General features: G+C 36.8%; 1 protein-coding gene across 1 annotated transcript; it reads left to right on the forward strand.

The window, feature by feature from the left end:
* Positions 1-5,479: 5,479 nt before the first annotated feature.
* LOC133697340 (exopolygalacturonase-like) lies at positions 5,480-7,346 on the forward strand. The gene is made up of 5 exons (XM_062119809.1): positions 5,480-5,683; positions 5,928-6,227; positions 6,366-6,655; positions 6,795-7,011; positions 7,119-7,346. The coding sequence occupies exons 1-5, from the start codon at positions 5,480-5,482 to the stop codon at positions 7,344-7,346; spliced, it is 1,239 nt and encodes a 412-aa protein (XP_061975793.1).
* The last annotated feature ends 5,109 nt before the right edge of the window (positions 7,347-12,455 follow it).

Below are 12,455 nucleotides of genomic sequence, written 5' to 3' on the forward strand. Positions count from 1 at the left end.
TTGGTTCACAAGAGTGTTTGGAGATTGTACACTATGGTTATGATGAACCAGAGTCCAAAGAAGAAGAAGAAGCTTTACAAGAGGCACAGAAGCAAGCCCTGAAAGTCAACAGAAAGAAGGACAACAAAGCAAAGACCATCATCTACCAAGGTCTTGATGAAGATACATTCGAGATCATAGCTTCCGCTGAAACATCAAAAGACATATGGGAGGCTCTCCAACAAAAGTACATAGGTGCTGACAGAATCAAGAAGATTCGTCTTCAATCTTTGCGAGGTGAATTTGAGTTATTGCAAATGAAGTCCTCGGAATCTATTTCTGATTATCACACAAGGATTATGGTGATAGTCAATCAGATGAGGAGAAATGGAGAAGCCATCGTTGATTCTCGAATTACTGAGAAAATTTTGAGATCCCTAGATCCAAAATTTGATTTTGTTGTTGTCGCTATTGAAGAGTCCAAGGAAGTGGACAAGTTGACAGTGGATGAACTTATGAGTTCTTTGCAAGCTCATGAGCAGAAGATTGTAAAGCGAAATGGAGATAAGGCCATTGAGCATGCCTTACAAGCAAAGCTGTCTCTCAAGGACAGATATGAGCAAGGGGAGACCTCAACAAGTGCTCAAGCAGGAAGTCAACAATCCAGAGGAGGATTCCAGAGATTCCAAGGAAGAGGTTCTTGGAATACAAGCTTCAGAGGAAGAGGTGGCAGAAATACCACCAGAGGAGGCCAAAGACAACAAGCATTCACTCCTAGAGGAAGAGGAGGCGGTTACAATAACCGTGATAAGAGAAATATCCAGTGTTATAGGTGCAATCAATTTGGGCACTATAGCACTGAATGTCAAAGGAAAGCTCCGTTGGAGATACGTGAGCAAGCCAACTATGCAGAGAAGGATGACAGAGAAGAAGCTGCATTTCTTGTCCAACAAGAACTTAGCGAGAAACAGGAGAATATATGGTATCTAGATACTGGAGCCAGCAATCACATGTGTGGCTACCGAGAGTTATTTAGTGATCTAGATGAGACCAAGCAAGGTCTGGTTACTTTTGGAGATACCACAAAGGTTCCATTCAAAGGTAAAGGCAGCATCCCAATCAAGATGAAGAACGGCGATTCCAGCCACATCGCCAATGTCTATTATGTCCCAGCCATAAAGCAGAACCTGATCAGCTTAGGTCAACTTATGGAGAGAGGATATACTTTTTACTCGAAGAATTGTCATCTGACAATTAGAGACAACAATTGGAGATTAATGGCCTATGTGAAAATGTCCAAGAATAGGATGTTTCCTTTGAACATCCAGTATGATGCAGCAAAGTGTTTGAGTGCCATCACCAACAGTGAAGAATGGCTCTGGCACCTGAGGCTTGGACATCTGAATTTCACAAGTCTGAAGATGCTAGCAAGCAAGAAGATGGTCAAAGGTTTGCCCCACATTGATCATCCAGATGAAGTCTGTGAGAGTTGTGTCCTCAGCAAACATCACAGATCCAGTTTTGCCAAAGAAGTCAACTGGAGAGCAAAGAGGCCACTGGAGTTAGTGCACACAGATGTGTGTGGCCCAATAACGCCTATGTCGACTGGACAAAATAGGTACTTCCTCACGTTTATTGATGATTTTAGCAGAAAGACGTGGATATACTTTCTGAAGAGGAAGTCAGAAGTATTCAATTGTTTTAAAGATTTTAAAGCAATTGTGGAGAAGCAAAGTGTCTACATGATCAGAACCGTGAGATCTGATCAAGGTGGAGAATATACAGCAAATGACTTTGAAGCCTATTGTACACAACAAGGCATCAGACATCAGACAACACCTGCGTATACACCACAGCTGAATGGTGTAGCTGAAAGGAAGAATCGCACGATTCTTGACATGGCAAGAAGTCTGCTCAAAGCAAAGAAGTTGCCCAAGCAATACTGGGCTGAAGCTGTATCATGTGCAGTGTATCTACTGAATCGCTGCCCAACCAGAAGTTTGCAAGGAGTCATTCCAGAAGAAGCATGGAGTGGTCACAAACCAAGTGTTACTCATCTACGAGTCTTTGGTTGTGTGGCATATGCAAAGATCCCAGATGCAAGAAGGAGAAAGCTTGATGATAAAAGCGAGAAATGCATCTTTGTCGGATATGGTGAAAGAAGGATGGGATACAAGCTGTATAATCCCATCACGAAGAAGGTGATTATGAGTAGAGATGTTATCTTTGAAGAAGATAAATCTTGGGAATGGAATGATGATAAAGAAGCAGTCAAATGGATCAACATTGATTTGATCCTTGAAGGTGAAGAAGTACCAACAGTACTTGTCGAAGAACCGATTGTGCCAGCAGCTGAACCACAAAGTCCGGTACACAGATTCCCTGTATTCAACAGGAGGAACACACCAGGAGCATCATCATCAACACCACCATTAGCATCCTCATCAGAAGAACCAAGAAGGATGAGAAATCTTGAAGAGCTGTACGATGCCACTCAAGTAATGGAAGATACAAATTTGTTTTGTTTCTTTGCAGATAGTGACCCATTAAGCTTCAATGAAGCTGTCACAGAAGAGAAATGGATTAAAGCAATGGATGAAGAAATACATGCCATTGAGAAGAATGATACCTGGAAGCTGACTTATCTACCAGAAAACAAAAAAGCAATAGGTGTCAAATGGGTCTACAAGACAAAGAAAAATGCAAAAGGAGAAGTGCAAAGATACAAAGCCAGATTAGTGGCTAAAGGCTACAAACAGAGAGAAGGCATTGACTATGGAGAAGTATTTGCTCCAGTAGCCCGGCTAGAGACAATCAGATTGATGATCTCACTAGCTGCACAACATAGATGGAAGATCTATCAACTCGATGTGAAGTCAGCATTTCTGAATGGCTTCCTAGAAGAAGAGATCTATGTTGAACAACCACTTGGATACATTGATGCTGAAAATGAAGGCAAAGTATACAAGTTGAAGAAGGCTCTCTATGGTTTGAAGCAAGCTCCGCGTGCTTGGAATACCAGAATTGACAGGTATTTTCAAGATAATGGATTTGAGAAATGTCCATATGAACACGCCATATATGTGAAGAAAGGAGCAGATGGCAGCATCTTATTTGCGTGCCTGTATGTTGATGATTTGATATTCACCGGCAACAACCCTACCATGTTTGAAGACTTCAAACGAAGCATGGTACAGGAGTTTGAGATGACTGACATTGGTTTAATGTCACATTTTCTTGGCTTGGAAGTAACGCAGAAAGAAGAAGGGATTTTTGTATCCCAAAGCGGTTACGCCAAAGATATTCTTGAAAGGTTCAAGATGGAAAGCTGCAATCCGGTATCAACTCCAGTTGAGAATGGAGTGGAATTGAGGAAGAGTAAGGTTGGGAATGTCGATCCAACTTACTTCAAAAGCTTAGTAGGAAGCTTAAGGTACTTGACATGTACCAGACCGGATATACTCTACGGGGTCGGACTCGTCAGCAGATACATGGAGACACCAGACCAGTCTCATTTGAATGCAGCCAAGAGAATTCTTCGCTACATCAAAGGCACAATGAATGAAGGTATGTTTTATACCTCAAGTAAAGACTTTAATCTTGTAGGCTACTCGGATAGTGATTGGGGTAGAGATCTGGATGAAAGGAAAAGCACAACAGGGTTTGTCTTTTTCATGGGAGACACATCTTTCACATGGTCATCCAAGAAGCAATCGATTGTCACATTATCAAGCTGTGAAGCTGAGTATGTTGCTGCTAACTCAGCCGTATGCCATTCAATATGGTTAAGGAATATGCTGAAGTTTTTGGGATTTCCTCAAGAAAATCCTACGAAGATTTATATAGACAATCGATCAGCAATCGCATTGGCAAAAAACCCAGTGTATCATGAGAGGAGCAAACACATTGATACACGTCATCACTTTATTCGGGAACATGTGAAGAATGAAGAAGTCCAACTGATATCTTGCAACACAAATGATCAAGTTGCAGACATCTTCACAAAGCCTTTGAAGAGAGAAGTATTTATCCGATTAAAGTTCATGCTTGGCATGATATCTCTCGATTGAGTTTAAAGGGGAGATTTGTTGAATATTAACTCAATCTAGATGGTCAAGGAAGGCAACCACCAGCTGCCACCGACCAGCCGCCAGCCACCAGCCGCAGCCGCCAGCCGCCTTCACACCACCGTCCACAACCGCCTTCACACTTGAAGGTTGAATTTTCTTGTTTTGAATTCGTGTATAAATATCAAGCTGATGTTATGCTATTATATGTGGGAGAGTAGAGAGAATAGAGAGAAACACTAGAGAGAAAGAGAGGGTGTGTGTTGTTAAGCTTGTTGTAAGTTTATTTTGCTCCTGTAAGCTTGTGTTCTTGAAATAAAACTTTGTGTTTTATCCCCTCTGAGTGTACCTATATAGAAAATATTATAGGCATACTCTTATGTTGTAATTTTCACCATTACTATTATATATTGCTCTACACATATATATAAAAAAGGTTGGTTAACCAATAGATTAAGCCTCCTAATTATTCTCAACTAAAACTATTTAGTTTAAGAAACAAGACTATAAAAAATATTTACTAATGGAGTATAAAAATAAAAATGGGCTTGCAAAAAATATTTTTTTATGAACCAAAATTATTATTAAACAACTTTTACCTAAACCCGGGACTCAATGCTCAGTATGCTTAGGGTCTCTCCTTTTTAATAGATTTGGGGCTCTACAACTTATTTTTAACTTTTCAACTTTTTACTATATAAAAAAAATCTTATATTCTTTCATGTGAGATGAGGGTTTTGAGTTTCACAAAACATTTCTATATAAAAAAAATGGAATCAATTTATCATTTTTTTATAATTTATTTTAATCATGTTTAAATACTTTTGTAAGATGAGTTTGCGCAATTATTTTATTGGCAGTGATTCCATGCTAAACTTAGAGTAAGATGTGTTATAGTTAAAAAAAAAATTAAACAAAGGTTCGAATATATTAAGTTACAGAAAATTGACGGTTATATAATAAACGTTGGTTAGCTTTAGATAATCAGAAATAGAAAAGGTTCTACTCTGATAGACCGAATATATCTACCACATGCTCTTGATATTTTGTCATTTCTTCCGGGATTTAGTCCGAATATCCTCCTCTAAACCAGAAAGAATTAATGTCTTGTAATTGCTTGGGTGCAATACTGGTGATGAATGTAGCTAGATTATTAAAGAGCTTATATAGAGGAGGAGAATAAGCCAACTATAAGGGAAAATACCACTGCTCCTTAATCTAGGGAAAGGCAACACTAAAAATGAATGCCTACCGCACGGCTAACCAAAATTATCTGGGAATTAGACAACCTATAAATAGTTTGTGCCTCTACCTGTCTGTTTTACTACAAACATGGTATAAAGAAAGAAGAATGGAAAGATAGTTTGCCACAAATTACATCGGACGAGCCTCCTAGCGAGGCTTTTTAATTTGTGGAGAAGGAGAAACATACAATGGCTATTACAATGAAATCTTTGGCAAACGCCCTCCTTATCTTGTGCTTATTAGCCGCCTCTTGTGAGGCAAAGGGTCTGGGACGCCGCGCTCCTGCCGCAATATCACCTCGCCGGACCGCTCCTAGAAGAGACCCGAATGAAAAGGTCTTCAACGTGTTACAGTATGGAGCTAAACCTGGAGGAAAACAGGATAGTGCATTGGTAAGGAGTTGATATTTTGGATCCTATGTATGTTCATAATATATAAGTTGGAGTTTAATTTTCAGGACGAATATGGAACGTTGAAATTGAAGCATGACAATGGTTGTAATCATCTGTTAAAAGAAACTCACATTGGATGAGGGCTCAGAATATTATAATTGGCAAAAATATCTGAGCTTTCCCTTGATTTTCTCATCAAGAGATTTTGATGAAATTGATTAAAAAGTGGGCTTGGCCTTTGCAGTCTTTCATCCGAGCATGGAGGGCTGCATGCACTTATAGGGGAACGGCAAGGCTACTTATCCCCATGGGAACCTTCTTGATAGGGGCAACTATCTTCCAAGGACCATGCCTAGGTCCAGTACCCATTAAGGTTCAAATTGCAGGAACACTGAAAGCTGTACCAGACCCTAGCATGTACGAAGAAGATTTCTGGATCTTGTTTGAAAACATCAACGGCTTGCTGGTTACTGGTACAGGCACTGTTGATGGCCAAGGCAATGCTGTCTGGAAATACAACGACGGTGGTTCCAGGTTCCCAAGTGTAAGCAACAAAATTATCTTGACATACATGCACTTGCTAATTAGTAATTAGAGAATATGGGATTAATTGCAATTTCATAATGATTCATCTTTCCTTTTTCTTTTTCTTTTTTTTTTTTTTTTTGTATTTGTGGCGCAGTCTATAAAATTCAATCATGTAGCCAATGGGATTATAAGACAGATCACCTCTGTTAATCCCATGGGTTTCCACATATCCATCGTTCTGTCCCAGAACATCAGGGCAAAACATCTTCATATAACAGCTCCTGCGACGAGCCCCAATACCGATGGAATCCATATAAGCCAATCCAGTGTAGTGAAAGTATCCAGAAGTGTTATCAGCACCGGTGATGATTGCGTTGCTATAATTCAAGGAAGCACCGATGTCAGCGTTAAAAAGGTTACTTGTGGGCCTGGACATGGCTTCAGGTAAGTCTCTGTTGAAAGTTTCAGGAAACACGATCGCTCTTTATTTATTTTATGAATATACTTGGAGGAAGCAATTTTGCTACATATGTTCCTAAGAACCTTTCCTTGTTTATCACTTACATATATATATATATAACAGTGTTGGTAGCCTTGGCAAGTACCCTGATGAAAAGGACGTGAGAGGAGTCGTCGTGACAAACTGCACACTAAGGAACGCTGACAATGGAGTTAGAATCAAAACATGGGGAGGATCACCACCAAGCCAGGCTTCAAACATTCTTTTCCAGGATATTATCATGGACAACGTTAAACGCCCCATTATTATTGATCAAACCTATGGATCGAAAAGCAACTCGGTTCGTTTTCTTTGACTTAATTATTTTAACAAGGCTTCTTAATTTCATCCTTCACGGCTACTTGGAGATCGATGAATAGTTTCATATTGGTTTTTTATTTTTGGCAGCCATCAAGGGTAAAGATCAGCGATGTTCGATACATAAACATCAGAGGAACCTCCGCGTCAGAGGTTGGAGTCGATCTTAAGTGTAGCGAGGCTGTTCCTTGTGAAAAACTTTACTTTTCAAACATCAATTTGAAGTACTATGGGCCAAAGAAGCTTCCTTTCACTTCTACGTGTACGAATGCAAAAGTCAACTATGTTGGCAACCAATTCCCACCACCTTGTCGATAGGGAATTAATTGTAGTTGGAAATTTCGTTCTTAATTTCTTTTATATAAGGAGATGGTTCTTTTTGGGATTTGAAGAAATTAATTAGTTTGTATCTCTTTCACATATCATGCTACTTTAATTTGCTTGTCATTGATTGATTACGCCCGCACGCTGCAAATATCACCGTTCCGTCGATGATATATTACACCTTCACATTTTCTGGTGGCTTGTTTGTTGAAAAACCAGTGTGAAAAGCTTATGGAGAGTAATTTAAAATACCAAAGTTAAAGAATAAGAAGAAAATTTGAGAAAAAAGAATATTTCATCAAATTTTTTCTCTTTTATATAATTTTTCTTTCTATTACATTTATGCACTATGCTTCTGATTACAATCTTATTTATAAGCTTAAAGTTCTAAACAATCAAGAAATTATACTAAATAAAGAAATTAAATCTTATTTTGAATAGAAAAAATAATTAATTATGCCAACTTAACCAATAAATCGATTCTCAACTGGTAGACTGGTTCATTTAATTCTACTGGTCGATTGGTTCCTAACCAGTAGACTGATTCCTCTATTTTTCAAAAAATCTAGAAATCTAGTTTTTTTTTCAACATTCACCCTTAAACTTGATTTCTTATAACTGTCAGCATATCTCTCATCTTGATAAAAACATCATGTTTGAGTGGCTTAGTGAAAATATCTGCGACTTGGTCTTAGGTTTTCACATTCTTAACTTCAAATTCCTTGTTTGTAATCCAATCTTGTAGGTAATGAAATCTTATGTTAATATACTTACTTCTATCATGAAACACATGATTCTTTGCTAAGGCAATAACTGATGAGTTATCCAAATAAATTTCTCTAGGCTTCTCTTGTGACATTCGCAACTCTTTCAATAATTTTCTTATCTATATGGAATGACAAACACATGTTATAGCAATTACATATTCAACTTCACAAGTGGATAATGTGATTATAGATCGCTTCTTCGAACTCCATGTGAATGTTATGTTTCTTATGTAGAAGACGAAACTCGTAGTGCTTTTTCTATCATTCATATCTTCAGCCCATTCATTACCACCATAACCCATAAGTTAGAGTAACCATAGAATAAGCCAAAATCTATGGTACCTTTGATATATCAAAGATTTCACTTCAAAGCTTTAAGATGAGTCATAGTTGGTATCTTCATGAACCTGCTGATAAGCCTTACTCCAAAGAGAATATATAAACGAGTGTATGTCAAATATCTCAAACTCTCAACTAGGCTCTTAAATATTGTAGAATTTATCTGCTCTCTTTCATCATTCCTTAGCAACTTCACTCCACATTCAATTGGAGTATTCACTTTTGCATAATCCTCAATCTCGTACTTTTAGAGAATCTCTTTTGAAAACTTCTCTTGACTCACAAAGATTCCTCTATCTCCATGGGTATATATCCAAATTCATCTTACTTCTCTTTTGCAGAGAATTTTTAGAAGAGTGCTTGCGCACCTATGTCTTCTTGAATTTTATTTTATTAACTCTTTTGTCCTGGACTTGTAGTTTTTCCATGACACATTGAATTGTCCAAAAAATCCATATTCGGTGATTCCTTTATCACAACCATAACATAGTGGAATTTGTTTTACAGTGAGCATAAGATCTTTTCTACCACACGTATTTCTCTCCCTATATCTTTTCATATGATTATATATTGTCAAAACTTTAGCAAAGTAATCTGAAATACTTTCTGATTCAAGCATATTCAATCTTTCAAATTCACCTTGTAACTTTTGTAGGCGTGTCTTTCTTACATTATCAGCTTCTTGGTTTGATTGTTGCAAAAATTCACATGCTTGCTTGGCGGTGGTTGTGTTAGCCACAATCTCAAAAGTGACATCATCCAAACATTGGTGGATGATTGTAAATATTTGTTGATCCTTTCTTCGTGTCTTTTGCACTACCTCTCTTTGAGCTAAAGTTAACGTTACTTCTTCTATAGGCTCCTCGAAGCCTCTCTTTTTTTTAACCATTTCCAACACATTTTGGAAACCTAGTCAAGCGTTCACATGAATACACCAAATTTCATACTTTATCAAACAAGAATATTGAAGTGGGAAGTTTGTTTTGGTCATGTCAAACAATTAGAACAAGTTCTGATATCACTTATTGAAAGAAAAATTATTAGAGTAAAAACTTATGGACAGTAATGCAAAATAACAAAGCTAAATAATAATAAGAAAATTTGAGAGGAATGAATGTTTCATTAAGTATTTTCTTTTTTATACATCTTTTTTTATTATTACACTTATACATTATAATTTTGATTACAAGTCTATTTATAGGTCTAAATTCCTAGACAATCAAGGAATTATACTAAGTAAATAAAATCTTATTCTGAACAGGAAAAGTTATTTTGTCGATTTAACTGATCAACCAGTTCATTTAATTTAACCGGTAGATGATTCTCAACAGTAAATCAGTTTTTCTATTTTTCAAAAAAAATCAGAAATCTAATTTATTTTTAACAATGTATAGGGTATTTGTGTGATGAATATTGTGAGCGGTCGATTCAAATTTGTTTGCATTTTGAGATCCTGTGTCTACTGTAAACATTTTTAAGGAAAACTACAGGCATGATAGGATTCTTCCATGGTCTACTGCTAACACTGGAATATAATCTTTACCTAATCTTTTTTTGGATAATCATCGAGAGTATATTGAAAAGGCCATAAAGCCAATAGCCAAAGAGAAATACAAGGATATGAGAAAAAGAAAAAAATTGATCTACTACAGCAAACAACAAAAAGACTACCTAAGATTTCTTATTACACCATAATTTGATGTCATTAGAAGATCTTAAGAGGTCATTTCCTGTATAAGTGAAGTTTGAATCCTGAGTATGCAACAAAATAGCAACCCGATGAAGGATGGTGGAGAAACAATCAAACAAGTTTATAGTTCCCTCCTCAAAAACAATTTTGTTCCTCAACAACCAAATACCCCAAATAGTACTACTTGAAATTAGTCTCCAAGCTGATTTTTGGAATTTGCCATGTACCATTTCGGGTCACTACAGAAGCAGCGAGTCAAGTGTTCTCGATAAAAAACATTTGATACCCCACCAATCCAAAACTTTCATCCAAACACTCCTAGAAAAGTTACAATGTATAAAAAAATGCTCTGGGGTTTCCAAATCTGAGCTGCAAAACACACATGAAGCTTGTGTGGAAGACAAAACAGTCCGGTGATTGAAAAAAGCTCTTGTACTAACTTTGTCCTATACTGTCAACCAGAGAAACACCTGAACTTTCGGAGGGGCCCCTTTAATCCAAACATTGGTTTCGAAAACTCTATCATTCGCAGAGGAGGTATTATCAATTAGGGTGCAACAGGATTTAACTGAGAAGCTTCCATCAGAATTACATAGCCATATAAGTTTGTCATCTTTTCCTTGCCGAATTATCGTTGGCTCCAGCATTGAGAGCAAATGATGATATTGTTGCTCTTCATAAGATAAGAAGTTCCTACGCCAAACCAAATTCCATCGCCAATGATCATTCACCCATTGACCCATCTCATTAACCAAACCATTCCGAAAAGTAGAATTTTGGTAAAGCCTAGGGAAAATGCTACGTAAAGCATTTGATCCTATCCACAAGTCAAACCAAAAGAGAATGAAGGATCCATCTCCAATCATGAATTTAATATTTACACGCAATACTAAGCCGATAACACTGTTTGGATCCAAGATTGACAAAACATCTTTCCAAAATGGGGAAATATAACCATGCAATTTTGGGATTCCATTCTCGAAAGTTAGGGAGTAAAAATGGGTTGTTACCTATTTCCATAAGGCATGATCTGGTAAGCTTAGCCTCTATATCCATTTGAAAAGCATGGATATATTTTTAGACATTAAAGAACCCAACCCAAGGCCTCCTTCTTTTCTAGCTTTCACAACAATATGCCACTGCACCTTGCAAATTTTCTTTTGCTTCGCCACTCCAGACCACAAGAATCTTCGTTGAATAGATGTTAGTATAGTACAGACACCTTTCAGCATAAGAAAAGAAGACATATAATAGTCTGGCAACGAACTCAAGACACTTTTGATTAGGCAAATACGTCTTGTCATACTAAGCATACGACCTCTCCACATGCTCAACTTTCTTTTGAAATTCTCAATAATAGGCTTCCATGTAGACAATTTTTTAGGATTGGATCCTAAAGGCATGCCCAGATAAGAGCAAGGCAAGGAATCAAATTTACAAAAGACTGAATATGCCATACTAGCACAAGTATCTTCCCCGACATTTATGCCAATTAAAGAGCTTTTATGGAAGTTAATGTGCAAACTTGAACAAATAGCGAACCACAACAGAATCCTTTTAACTATTTTGACCATATGAAAATTAGCAGGCATGAAGATCAAAGTGTCGTTTGCATATTGTAGATGACTAAGGCAAATGCTGTCTCCAAAAGGGATACCTTGAAAAGATCATTTGTAGCTGCTCTTTGAAACAAAATAGATAATCCCTCTGCTGCAATTAGAAAAAAAATGATTGATAGGACTTTAATTAACAGATCAAGTAAACAAATCAGGTCAACTTTTCATGTCATCCATTAATTAACCTCTTTTTTAAATTTATTATCGCCAAATATCAAAAAATAAAAAAAATAATTCAATTGAGCTCTTGATGGAATCAATTAGGACTTTCTAATATGAGCACAAGAAGGTGAAAATCCTTTCTCTTTCATTTAGATCCTTAGCTTTCCAATTTGTATAATTTTACCCTTAATTTCAATTCTTCTCTTAAACTAAACCCTCAATTGACCAATTGGTTTTCCAAACTTTGCCTCCTTCTTCTATTTTGATCCTTAGTCCTCCAATTTGTGCAATTGTGATCAATGTTTCCTACTTTTCTTCTATTAAACCCCAAATTGCATGTACACATGATTTTCTAACCAGTTGTATATTAAGTTTTTACTCAATCGCAACCCAAAACTATTTTTTATTTTAAAAAAACTTTTTTTTGAATGTTTTTTCTAAAAATAATATTATTTTTCTTGAAAATATATTTTTTTAACATGATTCTTTTTAAATGATCTTGAAGACATTTTTTGAAAATTTTTGGGGG

This window comes from Populus nigra, chromosome 6, assembly GCF_951802175.1.
Source record: "Populus nigra chromosome 6, ddPopNigr1.1, whole genome shotgun sequence".
Classification (NCBI taxonomy): domain Eukaryota; kingdom Viridiplantae; phylum Streptophyta; class Magnoliopsida; order Malpighiales; family Salicaceae; genus Populus; species Populus nigra.